Below are 14091 nucleotides of genomic sequence, written 5' to 3'. Positions count from 1 at the left end.
TTTTTGAATTTCGAGAGTTGGACTGACTTGGTTTGCATTTCTCTCTCACTTGCTGCTGTCACCTGACAAGTTACCAACACTGTCAAGTCTCAGCACCTCTGGAAAATGGGCATCATCATAGCACTGTCGACATACGAAACACTCAGGTCCGTGGAGAATTTTTATGAGCTTATTTGTACCAACCTTACAACAATTGCTGGGAAGCAAAATCTCAACAGACTGAGAAAATGCTTCAGAGAATGGCACAGCGTATTTTGCACATTAGAATCAAAGGAGGAGATGTAAGGAGGGTTACATGAAATTCATTGGTGGTAGATTAATGGGGCAGAGGACAGCAGAATAAAACGGAGAGATGCATACTGCTTTTACTTGGTGGGTACAGGATAGTTAATTAACATTTACAGCAAATAGAGATAGTATGCAGGGAACAAGATAACAATGAGGGGTTCTGTGGTCTCTTGCTCTGGTGGGGAGGTTGTGCCCCGAGGGGTCTGGAAAAAACAACAAAGGTCATTATTCTGATATTCCAAAGGCATTTTATTTTAGTTGCAAAAGGACAGGTAAAGATTGACCTTTGGCGAAGCTGCAGGCTTAGCATGTGAATACCTGCCATGACTGGCTTTTAGGATTTTGTTGTTGTTTAGACCATCCTATGCTGTTACTTCTGTTTCTGAGTTTTTAAGGCCACCATGTAGTTTCTCTTGAGCTTGTCAAGTTTAGTATGTGGCCTCTTTTTCTTCCACAGCACCTCCCTCCTAGGGTTGATTACATGAGGAAATGGAGGTAAAGAGCTTGACCTGGTTCCTGATATGCAGTAATCACCTCGTACATGAGAACTATTATTATACTGTTGCATATCAAGTCATAGTGCTTTTGAGGTAGTGCTTTTCTCAGCTGTTGATTGACTTGTTAATTATTATAGGGATGAAAACATTTGCAGCTGAATTTCAGGTCAGATGACATTTCTGCTCATTCTGTTGATAAAGCTCAGGGTGATCTGAAAGGAGAACAAGTGTAATTCCGTTTTAAAAACTTCATGATGGCTAGTATTCCAACTTATTTATTGTTTTTGTTTTTTTTTAATATATTTTATTGATTTTTTACAGAGAGGAAGGGAGAGAGATAGAGAGTTAGAAACATCGATGGGAGAGAAACATCGATCAGCCGCCTCCTGCACATCTCCCACTGGGAATGTGCCCGCAACCCAGGTACATGCCCTTGACCAGAATCGAACCTGGGACCCCTCAGTCCGCAGGCCGACACTCTATCCACTGAGCCAAACCGGTTTCGGCTATTGTATTTTTTTTTTTAATTTTTTTATTTAATTTACTTGGGGTGACATTGGTTAATAATATATAGATTTCAAGTGTATAATATATTATTTGTATATTTATCAGCCAAAAGTCAAATCTCTTCTATGTATTTGACCCCCTTTACCCTTTACCGCCCCCCAGTAGAGGGGTCTGGTAACATCATACTGTTGTCAGTGTCTATGAGTTTTTGTTTGTCTTATTTGTGTATTTGTTGCTTTCAGTTTTATATCCCACATATGAGAGGTTAACATGGTGGTGCATGAGGGCAAGCTAAACAGCCATCTCAGACACTGGGTGAAGAAAAATGGAATTTATTTAAGGAAAGGCGCTGGGGGATGGGATACCCAAAGGGAAGGGCTGCACAGCCAAGGGCACATGGGATTGATGATGGCAGCCCCTAGGAGCTTGAGTTCCATCCTTCCATGCAGTTACTGGCGGGAAGCTCTTGTCTGCAGTGGGTCTGGGGGCGGAGCTTGTGGGCTTCGAAGGCAGATGGACTGCAGGTGTGCGGTCCAGTGTCTTTAGGACAGTTTCCATTGCTTATATGGCCTGACTCCTGTTTTCCAGCAAGTTTTGTGTATTTTAAAAAAAATATTTTTATTAAATTCAGAGAGGAAGAGGGAGGGAGAGAGAGATAGAAACATCAGTGATGAGAGAGAATTAGTGATCGTCTGCCTTCTGCATGCCCCCTACTGGGGATCAAGCCTGCAACCCAGCCATGTGCCCTTGACTGGAATTGAACTCCAGACACTTCAGTCCACAGGCTGATGCTCTATCCACTGAGCCAAACTGGCGAGGGTGCAAGTTTTTTTTCTGGTCTTTGTTCTCCTGTGGCAGGAAGCTTACAAATGGCCGTTAAGGATTATATTGACCTACCAGAGGCCTGGTGCATGAAATTTGTGCATGGGTAGGGTCCCTAGGCCTGGCTGATGATCAGGACCGATTGGGGCCTTCCAGCTGCTGGCCGGGGCCTCCCTTCCTTGGCTGCCAGCCAGGGACTCCCTTCATTCCATGCTGCCCCCTGGTGCTCAGTGCATGTCATAGTGAGTGATTGAACTCCCGGTCTCCCTGTTGAACTCCTGCGGGGACACTTTGCATATTAGCCTTTTATATATGTAGATATAGATAGGCCTAACATTTCCCTCCTCTTTCTATGTGTTAGTAATTATTCTTATGGGATAGGGGCGAAGCTCTCTATCTTCTGTCAGTCATCCCAAGGAACAACCCCCCTGGTGCTGTAGGCAGGGATATATGAGTAAACAGTTACCCCACATATCAGAAACCAACCAGCTGGCAGCTTAGTATGTCCATTACTATAAGGGAGGGTAAAATTATCAGAATAGTTTATATTGTAGTTGTTAGATACTGATAGACAATAACTAGAACACCTGGTAAAAGTGAGACATTCATCTCAGGGGGCTGTTGCACCAACCTTTAGAGAAAACATCCCTGCATCCTTTCCCCAGACAGTGGATCCCAATGCATAAAGGTCCCCATATGTGACTTTCTTCCAAAAATGAATAGAATGAGTATAATTCTGTATATTAGCAACAGGTCTCCCAACTCCTATTAGGCAAGATGGAAAGGTCTGTTCTCCACAGGTTCCTCCTGAAAGGCAAGAGTCAGAAATATTAACATTTTTGCTAAATCCACCCAAATATTTTCATCTCTTCTGGACAGAATTAGTTCTCCTTCAGCCAGACCAGCAGTGGTCCAGAGTACAATGATAGTGAATGCTGCCCTGGAAAGGCGACCTTGATGTGTTTCTTGGGTTCAGTCACCCATTCCTCCCCTTCACTCTGGTGTGATGGACCCAGGGCTTCACCCTGCCAGCTTCAGAGCAGTTGGAGTGCTGAGAAGCACGTCCCAGGGTCCCTCCCATTCATGTTGATCGTTTGGTGATCCAGTTTTCCATCTTTTGAGTAGAACTCTGTCTCCTGCTAAGCAGGGATGTAGCGGAACTGTGACAGAAAAATCCCTAGCACGTGCCAAAACATTCATTACAGTCAGTGTATATTTTTTAAATGTGACTCAGAGGGACTGGCCAATATATTGTGGGTGGGGTTTTTCCTTAAAAAGCTAGAAAGGAGAGGCTGGTTCATGTTGATGGAAATGAAATGAGATGGGAGCTCAGTTCTTTTCTGCTGGTTGGGTGTCTGGGTTGATGGGGGCATTGAATAAAGCTGATTGATGATACAGTTAGACTTAGGTGCTTGCATTTCTTACAGATATTAATAAGGTCATGAAACTTACAGATATTAATGGGGTCATGAAGCTGTTATTGGAGCGGGGTGGGGGAGTTTGTATGGGAGGGATGAAGTCAAGGGATTTGGAGGCCAAGCAACAAAGTGGCCAGGATCCTGTGCTCTTTAGTTTTTTTTTTGTTTGTTTGTTTGTTTGTTTTCCTAAAGGAGGGGTGGCGATGGGTAGGAATTGTCCTGTGTGCCCAGAATAGTTGTTTTTCTGGTAGGTGATATTTTACATATGGGAAGTGCCTTGTCTTTTGTTGAAGAAAAGATATTATTCATGAGACCTGGGGTGGCTGAGGATTGAGGTACGGGAATCCAAGGAGGGGATCCCCCTGATGGGAGGTGGCAGCAGTGTCCTGCAGGCCAGGCACTCTGAGCCTGTGATGGGAGGGCCAGCCTGCACCAGCACGTTTCTTGTTTCTGTCAATACGGAGAGGCTGAGAATTTTCTGAATTTTTAAGTCTGGTTCCCTTTTGGTTAGCCATTCTGTTTTTAAGTCATTTCTCACATTTCACTGTAAGCATTGAAGAGAAGCAAAGCTGCTTCTGTAACACTTTATATATTCAATTTTGTCATAGGTTCTAACTTCCACAAAACACTAGAACATGAATACAGTTCAGCCAAGCTCTTTGCCACTATTACAAGGATTGCCTTTCATCCCTGTCCAATAGCATGTCCCTTGCTTCTGTCTGATGCCTGCTAGAAGGACTTTTACCTCCATCTTTCTGCTGGCATTCTGTTCATGACTAGATAGGTTTGCTCTAAGCAGGCTGAGGTTTTCTCTGCATCTCTTTTTCTGAGCCCTCACAATGTCCTTAACAGTGTATTCATGGTAATGGCGTTTCCTAGCATGTTCTTCAAAACTCTCCTAGTCTCTTGTCTGTGATTCAGTTCTGAAGCCACATTTTTTGGTGTTTGTTATGGCAGCAACCCATTCCTGGTACCATTTTTGGGGGGGTCTTAGTCTATTCAGACTGCCATAACAAAATACCAAGACTGGGTAACTTATAAACAACAGAAATTTATTTCCCATGTTTCTGGAAGATGGCAGTCCAAGATCATGGCACTAACAGATTTGGTGTCTGATGAGAGCCCCCTTCCTAGTTCATAGCTGGTGCCTTCTCACTGGGTCAACACAGGGTAGAAGGGACAAGGGAGCTCTCTGGGGTTTATTTATGTAAGGGCACTAATCTCATTCATGGGGCTTCTCATGACCTAATCACTTCCCAAAGGCCTCACCTCCTAATGCCTTCACCTTTGGGGCTTAGGATTTCAACCTGTGAATTTGTGGGGCATAACCATTTAGATTATATAGCAACACTTCTCCTGTCTTTTATGGTTTTACTAGTGGCCCAGTGCATGAAATTCATGCACATTAAAAGGGAATTAATTAGAGGAAATATTTTAATATTGCTATTTGCCCTTTCTCTATAATGGAAGTGTGAGAGATGAAAGGAAGTTAGTAAAATGTATATGAAAATAATTTATAAATTTATTAATAAATAATCAGTAACAAAAGAATATAACAACAACAGAGGCATGATATAAAAACAACAGAAACATGATATGAAAACAACAAAAACATGATATAAAAACAACAGTGATGCAAACAATGACTGATAAAGTGATTAAACTTATTCTAATATCTCCCTGTACACCACATTAAGAGTGAAAACACTTTCAGCGTGCTTGACTAATTTCCCTTGTGATGAAGTATTTAGAACTTTAATGTCACATGCTCTTTGAACTCCAGAGAAAGTAACATATAACTGACCATGTGTGAAAACGGGTTTAGGTAGGAATATTCCTACTCTGCCTAGAGTTTGTCCTTGTGATTTATTGTCATCACAAATGCTGGCATCATGGGAAACTGTCATTGAATCAATTTAAATGGGAGGCCAGTGTCAGATGGGGACAAATTAATTCTTGGAATCAGAATAGCCTCTCCCTCTGCATATCCTGTTAATACTTCAGCTTTGATAATGTTAGGTCGTAATCTTTTGATAATAAATCTGGTACCATTACAAAGACCTCATTTACTATTGAGATTTCTCAATAGCATGATGATTGCACCCACTTTCAATTTTAATTTATGACACGGCATTCCCGAAGGAGTAATACTATTAAGAAATTTGATGGGAAAATTTTCCTTTTCAGCATCATTTGTTGAATCAATGGAATCATCACTCAAATATGTGTGAAAATTTCCATCAAGTATATCCAAAATTTCTTCATTTAATTTTTGAACGTGCTCATTTTTTGGGCAAAGAATTGCACATTTAGATACATTTTTAATATTATCTATAGATATAGTATTTCTAAAGGTAGCTTCAACAATAGATCCATTACAAATCATTTCACAGGGGATTTCAATAATATCCATTCCTAAATAAAACTGCTATCAAGCTTGCCATCTCCAAGTTTTACTAACCATTCACTATAAGCAGAATCCTCTGATCTCATATTTGTTGTAAGAGACAACTTTCTGAAACATCCCCAAACATTACAGTACTTTAAACTTGTTTGTACTATGGCCAATTGCATAGCATGCGGTACGATACTGAGACATTGTCGAAAATCTCCTCCAAGAAGGAGAACTTTCCTACCAAATACGACATTCACATTCATAATTTCTCTTAGTAATCTGCCAATGGCATTTATAACATGACTGGATGCCTTGGTGCATTCATCAGTAATGAGAAGTTGGGCCTTTTTTATAGTTTTAGCAACTACCCTGTTTACATTGAGTCTAGAAATTGAAGTTTCATTTAATGGAATCGGTAATTTATATTGGGAATGAAAGGTGCTTCCACCAAGAAGTAAATTTGCAGCAATTCCTGTAGACGCTGTGGGTAAAACAGTACCACCATGACCTCTAATATAATGTATTAAAACTATAAAGATATGCCTCCACACTCTGAGGGCCGGTTCCTGTCTCAAACCTCGCCCTTAATGGAAACAGTTCGGGGAGAGCGCAGCTGTTGCTGAGAGGACCCAGGACTCAGTGTGTCCACGCTCCGAGGGCGGGTTCCTGCCTGAAACCTCGCACTCACGGGAAACAGCTTGGAGAGGGTGCAGCCATTTCCAAGATGACTCCTGCAGGACTGACTTCCTTCCGGTTGGTTGAGCTTCGGTCATGACACGTTACACCCAGGGTTTTTATATAAATAGATTATGTGTTTTCTATATATTTTTAACACTGTAAGTTATTTTTTGAAGTCAGTGTTCATTTAGTGTATGTATGTATATGTATATGCACACATACATAGGGACAATTAAATATTTTTATATTATTTTTATTGTTTTAAAGTGTGATTCTGCTGCTGACACTGTTCTTGGTTTTCCTTTGACTAGAAACTTTTCTTTTGCACTTCTGTTTGAAGGATAGTTTCATTGGGTATTGAATTCTTGGTTGGCAATACTTTCTTTTAATACTTTAAAGGTATCAGTTTATTTGTCGTCTGGCTTCCATCTATGTGCTGATATAATACTAAGGGCCTAGTGCATGAATTCATGCACCTTGAAAGGAATTGTGGGCCGCACGGCTGTGGTAGGCACAGGGACGGGTCACGGCCTGGTCCCCTGTCTGCTGGCAGCCCTGCTCCCACCACTGCCACTCTCACACACTGATGGCACTGGCCCCGCTCGCACCTGCTGACAGCGCAGAGCAATTGGGGCTGGCACCAACAGCGGGTTTGAGCGAGGGCTGCACAGTGAGCGGCAGCTGCTGCCCTGATTGCCCCTCAGGAGCAGGGGGAGGTGGAGAAGCCCTTGGGTGATCAGGGTCAGCAGCTGCCACTTGTACCTGCTGGTGGTGCCGAGTGATTGGGACCAGCGCTGGTCACCGGCAGTGGGTGCAAGTGGTGGCTCCGGCGCTGGCTGTGAGTGGGAGCACCGGGCAGAACTGCAGTGCGCGGGAGCAAAGAATTTTCAGTAACCACCAGAGGCTCGCCCTGATGACAGTGACTGGCGCTCTGCTTTGGTCTGGCACCCCCGCTCACCTGCTCCACCCTCCGACCATGGCCAAAGCCCGCCATATTCTGCACATGCCCCCTGGTGGTCAGTGCACGTCATAGTGACCGGTTGTTTGGTTCTAGTTGTTCCGCCGTTTGGTCTTTTTGCATATTAGCCTTTTATTATATAGGACTAGAGGCCCGGTGCACAAAAATTTGTGCACTCGGGGAAGGGAGGGTCCCTCAGCCCGGCCTGTGCCCTCTAGCAGTCTGGGAGCCCTCAGGAGATAACGCCCTGCTGGCTTAGGCCTGCTCCCAGGTGGCAGAGGGCAGGCCCAATCCCTAGGTGTAGCCCCTGGTCGGGCTCAGAGCAGGGCCGATTGGGGAGTTGGGGCGCCGCCCCCTGTCATGCAGAGAGCAGGGCAGATCGGGAGGTTGCGATGCCACCCCCAGTCTCACTCAGGGTAGGGCCGATTGGGGGGTTGGGGCACCGCCCCCTGTCACACTCAAGGCAGGGTCGATGGAGAGGTTGCAGCGCCACCACCTGTCATGCACAGAGCAAGGCCAATCCGGGGGTTGGGGCGCTGCCCCCTGTCATGCACAGAGCAGGGCCCATCAGGGGGTTGAGGAGCTCCCCCCTGTCACTCAGAGAGTAGGGCTGATAGGGGAGTTGGGGCACCATCCCCTATCACCCACAGAGCAGGGCTGATCAGGGGGTTGGGGCCCCTCCACTCTCACACTCAGGGCAGGGCCGATGGGGAGGTTATGGCTCTACCCCGTCACACACAGAGCAGGGCCCGTGGGGGCGGGGGTTGGGGCGCCGCACCCTGTCACACACAGAGCCGCAGGGCGATCAGAGGTTGGGGAGCTCCCCGTATCAGGCACAGAGCAGGGCTGATCAGGAGGTTGGGGCGCCTTCCCCTGTCACAAACAGCAGGGCCGATAGGAAGGTTGTGGCCCCGCCCCCTGTCACACACAGAGCTGCAGGGCGATCAGGGGGTTTGGGCGCTGCCCCCTGTCACGCTGATCCCGGTGCCAGGAGGCCTCTCGGCTCCGCTGATCCCGGTGCTGGGAGGCATATTACCCTTTTACTATATAGGATAGAGGCCTGGTGCATGGGTGGGGCTGGCTAGTTTGCCCTGAAGGGTGTCCTGGATCAGGGTGGGGGTCCCCACTGGGGTGCCTGGCCAGTCTGGGTGAGGGGCTGAGGGCTGTTTTCAGGCTGGCGGGTGACGGAAGCTCCCAACCGCTCCTTTTTTTCTTTCTTTTTTTTAAATTCTGGGCCAGATTTAGCTCTGAGGCTGCAGCTCTTAGGCCTCCGCTGCTGAAAGTAGGTAATCAAAACAATGTATAACTCCAGCTCTGAGATCCCAGCTATCTGAAAGCTGGTTTCTGGGTTTTTTTTTAGTGTCTATATTTGTTACAATGTTTGAAACTGCAGGCTTAGAGGCCTGCAGCGGCTGGCGGGGAACGTTGGAGTCCTCCGTCACTGAAGCAAGCAAGCCTCATGTTAGTTTCAAGCTGCCTGGCTGCCGGTCGCCATCTTGGCTGACAGTTAATTTGCATATTGCCCTGATTAGCCAATGGGAAGGGTAGCGGTCGTACGCCAATTACCATGTTTCTCTTTTATTAGTGTAGATAGGATAGGATTGTCCTTCAAAAAGAATGTATTTTTGTTTCTTTTAAGAAGTCCTTTCTCTTACTATGAAGATCATAAGTATGGTTGTTTTTTGTTTTGTTTTTGAGGCTCACTTGTGGACCAGGCATTTCTTGAATCTGTAGTTTAATGTCTTTCTTTAGTTTGAGAAAAATGTCAGCCTCGTCTCTTTTAAAAACTGCTTCTGCCTATTCTCTCTTTCTCTTTGGGTTCCAATTGTTTTTGTGTTAGAAACCTTTTCCTCATGTTTCTATGTCAGCTGTGGGCAAACTATGGCCCGTGGGCCGGATCCGGCCCGTTTGAAATGAATAAAACTAAAAAAAAAAAAAGACCGTACCCTTTATGTAATGATGTTTACTTTGAATTTATATTAGTTCACACAAACACTCCATCCATGCTTTTGTTCCGGCCCTCCGGTTCAGTTTAAGAACCCATTGTGGCCCTTGAGTCAAAAAGTTTGCCCACCCCTGCTCTATGTCTTCTACACTCTTATATGGGCTTCCTGCCTTTGTTCTCTTCCTACGTCAGTGTAGATACTCTCTCCCCTTATATTGTTATCTCAACTAGTTAAGCCCTCACAAGACTGATGAAAGCTCTGCTTTCATCTACTTTCTGCTTGGCTTCTCTTTTTTGCTCTACATAACTTAACTGGCAAATACTTTGTGGAGAAGCCAGGATTTCTTTATTCTCTGGACTTCCTTCTTTTCAGAAGCTCTTCCTTCAAGCCCTGGCTCTCTCCATAGCCCCAAACCCTAGATGATCTCTCTGCCTGGTTCCAGCCTCTCGTCCATATCAAGAATAAACAAGTGCCCTGCAGAAGCTGGCTTCCCCTCGGTGAACTTATCTTGGTGTCTGGCCTGGCAAGTCTTATATGCCTTGGTAGTTCCTTTACCTTCAAACTGATTAAAAAATTTTTTCATTTAGCATTTCTGCTTGATCTTCTATAAACTACCTCATCATTGAGAAAGGCGCAACAACAAATTTTTGTAATAGATATTTCCATCACCTAATTGGCTTCTGGGTTTTGCTGTTTACCAGGCACTCCAGGAATAGGAACTATAAGGCTGAATTTGCAACATGCCGGCTGGAGACTGTGCCATTGGAGTTTGGAGACTATCACCCACTGAAACCTATAACTGTAAGTTTTGTCAAAGGCCTCCATAAATGTTATCCCTGTTCCATAAAATTACAGGCAGTATTCCTGGGTCTTTTCTGTCTTGACAGCAGTAGCTTCTTTTGCATGTTTATATCAATCAGTTTGTTCCCTGCCCATTTTTTTTGTGGTGACCTCACCCACCATCATTTTTAAAAAAAAATTAAGTCTTTATTGTTGAAATTATTAAATATGTCCCCTTCCCCCTGCCCCCTCCCCCCTTGACTCCTTCTAGCCCGCTCCCACTGCCTTCCCTAGGCCTTCACCACACTATTGTCTGTGTCCATGGGTTATGCATTTACACATATAAGTTCTTTCACCTCCACCTTGCCTCTGAGATTCACCAGTCTTTCCATGCTTCTGTGTCTCTGGATCCATTTTGTTCTTTAGTTTATTTTGTTCGTTAGAGTCCACATATGAGTGAGATCATGTGATACTTGTCTTTCTCTGACTGACTTATTTCTGGAGTCTCTGTTTTGTTACATTATCTATATGCCTATTCTTGTGCCAGTACCAGCTGTTTTGATTATGGTGGCTTTGTAGTATAACTTGATATCTGGTATTGTGATTCCTCCAACTTTCTTCTTCTTTCTCAACATTGTTGATGCTATTCAGGGTCTTTTTTAATTCCATATAAATTTTTGGAGTGTTTGTTCTGTGAAATATGCCATTGGTATTTTAATAGGGATTACATTGAATCTATAGATTGCCTTCGGTAGTATAGACTTTTTAATGACATTGATTCTACCAATCTATGAACATGGTATATTCTTACACTTTTTCATATCTTCCTCTATCTTTTTTTTCAATGTCCTGTAGTTTTCCAAGTGCAAGTCTTTTACCTTTTTGGTTAAGTTTATTCCTAAGTATCTTAATTTTTTGTTGCGATGGTAAATGGGGTTGCCAGAAGGAGAAGAATCGAAGCAAGGAATAGAGAACCTGTTTGGAGAAATAATGGCAGAAAATTTTCCCTAACTTGGCAAAGGAAAAAGTCACTCAAGTCCAGGAAACACAGAGAGTCTCAGCCAAGATGAACTCAAAGGACCCACAATTAGGCACACATTGATTAAAATGGCAAAAATTAAAGACAAAGAAAGAATCGTAAGGGCTGCAAGAGAGAGACAGAAAGTTACCTACAAGGGAGCTCCTATTAGCCTGTCAGTTGAATTCTCAATAGGAACACTTCAGGCCTGAAGGGAATGTAATGAAGTATATAACAAAATGAAAACCAAGGGACTGACCCCATGACAACTCCATTCAGCAAGGCTGTCATTCAATATCAAAGGTGATACCTCGCCAGTTTGGCTCAGTGGGAAGAGCGTCAGCCTGCGGATTGAAGCGTTCTGGTTCAATTCCAGTCAAGGGTACATGCCTCGATTGTGGGCTCAATCCCTAGTGGGGGGGAGGGGTGCAGGAGGCAGCCAGTCAGTGATTATTCCTTATCATTGATGTTTCTATCTCTCTCCCCTTCTCCCTTCCTCTCTGAAATCAATAAAAATATATTTAAAAAAATCAAGGTGAAATAAAGAGTGTCACACAAAAAAAGAGGAGGCTAAAAGAGTAGTTAGTACTACCAAGCCAGCAATGCAAGAAATGCTAAAGGGACTGCTGTAAAAAGAAGAAATAGAAAGGGAAGAACATAGGTATAAAGAATAAGAATGGCAACCCTAGTTGGTTTGGTTCAGTGGAAAGAGCATCGGCCTGCAGACTGTAGGGTCCCAGGTTCAAGTCTGATCAAGGGCACATGCCCGGGTTTTGGGCTCCATCCCCAGTTGTGGGCATGCAGGAGGTTGCTGATCACTGATTCTCTCTCATCATTGATGTTTCTATCTTTCTCTCCCTCTCTGAAATCAATAAAAATATATTTAAAATAAAGAATAAAAATGGCAGTAAATAAGTACCTATCAATAATAACCTTAAATGTAAATGGCTTAAGTTCTCCTATCAAAAGATATAGGGTAGCTGAATGGATAAGAAAACATGACCCATATATATCCTGTCTACAAGAGACCCACCTTAGAAAAAAGGACTCACACAGACTGAAAGTGAAGGGATGGAGAAAAATTTTCCAGGCAAATGGAAATGAAAAAAAAAAAGCTGGGGTAGTAGCAATACTCATATCTGACAAAATAGACTTCAAAGTGAAGGCCATAACGAGATAAGGAGCGCCACTTCATAATACTAAATGGATTGATACAACAAGAGGCTATAACTCTGGTAAAGATATATGTACCAATACAGGGGTATCCAAATATATAATAAAAACTTCTGGAGGATTTTAGGGGAGAGATTGACAGCAATACAATCATAGTAGGGGACTGTTAACACCTTACTGACATTACTGGAAAGATCATCTAGACAAAAAAATCAACAAGGAAATAGTGATCCTAAAAGACACACTAGATCAGTTGGAATTGACATTTTCAGAACATTTCACCCCAAAGATACAGAATATACATTCTTCTCAAGTGTACATGGGACATTTTCAAAGATAGACCACATGTTAGGACTCAAGCTAAGTTTCTACAAGTTCAAGAAGATTGAAATCCTATCAAGCATCTACTCAGATGATAAAGGCATAAAACTAGAAATCAACTACAATAAAACCAAACATATGGAGGTTAAATAGCATGTTATTAAACAATGAATGGGTTACCAAAGTGATGAAAGAAGAAATTAAAAACATCCTGAAAACAAATGAAAATGAACACACAACAATCCAAAACCTCTGGGACACAATAAAAACAGTCCTCAAAAGGGAACTTCATAGCACTACAGACCTACCTAAAAGAAAAAAAAAAAACAAGAAAAACTTGTAGTAAGTTGTCTATCACTAACACTTAAAGAATTAGAAAGAGAACAATAAGAAAAGCCAAGAGTAAGTAGAAGGAAAGAAATAATAAAGATCAGAGTGGAAAAAAATGACATAGAGACCAAAGAAACAATACAAAAGATCAATAAAACCAAGAACTAGTTCTTTGAAAAGATAAACAAGATTGATAAACCTTTAGCCAGACTGATCAAAAAACAAAGAGAGGACCAAAATAAAATCAGAAATGAAAGAGGAAGAGTAACAATTGACAACACAGAAATACAAAGGATTGTAAGAAAATTCTATGAATGACTATATTCCAACAAACTGGATAATCTGGATGAAATGGATGTCCGGAAAAATATAATCTTCCCAAACTCAGGAAGAATCAGAAAACCTGAATAGGACGATAACTACTGATGAAATTGAAGCAGTAATGAAAAAACTTCCAGGAAACAAGAGCCCTGGTCCAGTTGGTTAGTTAGAAGAACTAACACTGATCCTCCTCAAACTATTAAAAAAATTAAGAGGGACACTTCCAAGCTCTTTCTGTGAGGCCAGCATTATCCTAATTCCAAAACTAGATAAAGACACTATAAAGAAAGAGAATTACAGGCCAATATCCCTGATGAACATAGATGCCAAAATCCTCAACAAAATATCAAATCAGATCCCACAATACATTAAAAGATCGTATACCATGACCAAGTGGGATTTATTCCACTTGGGGATGTAAGGCTGGTACAATATTCTCAAGTCAATAAATGTTGTACATCACATAAACAGATTGCAATACAAAAATCACATGATCATATTGATTGATGCAGAAAATGCATTCGACAAAATTCGACACCCTTTTTTAAAAAAATATATTTATTGATTGATTTCAGAGAGGAAGGGAGGAGAGAGATAAAAACATCAATGATGAGAGGAAATCACTGATTGGCTGCCTCC

At 42.8% G+C, this 14091-nt stretch overlaps 1 protein-coding gene across 4 annotated transcripts in view; it reads left to right on the top strand.

Annotated features, from left to right (window-relative positions):
* Positions 1 to 14091, top strand: part of VPS35L (VPS35 endosomal protein sorting factor like) — a 162662-nt gene that overhangs the window by 2899 nt on the left and 145672 nt on the right. For 2 of the 4 annotated variants that reach the window (XM_036310254.1, XM_036310252.1), the window contains exons 1-2: positions 71 to 146; positions 10211 to 10310. In XM_036310254.1, coding sequence (XP_036166147.1) covers positions 106 to 146; positions 10211 to 10310 — 141 coding nt within the window. In that variant the 5' untranslated portion in view covers positions 71 to 105. Of the gene's footprint in view, positions 1 to 70; positions 147 to 10210; positions 10311 to 14091 lie in introns of those variants that run through there. The other 2 variants (XM_036310253.1, XM_036310255.1) reach the window with 1 other exon arrangement.

The sequence above is a fragment of the Myotis myotis genome, unplaced genomic scaffold (assembly GCF_014108235.1).
Source record: "Myotis myotis isolate mMyoMyo1 unplaced genomic scaffold, mMyoMyo1.p scaffold_m19_p_5, whole genome shotgun sequence".
Lineage (NCBI taxonomy): Eukaryota > Metazoa > Chordata > Mammalia > Chiroptera > Vespertilionidae > Myotis > Myotis myotis.
Note: the sequence above shows the minus strand (reverse complement) of the source record. Positions and strands in the feature narration are given on the sequence as shown.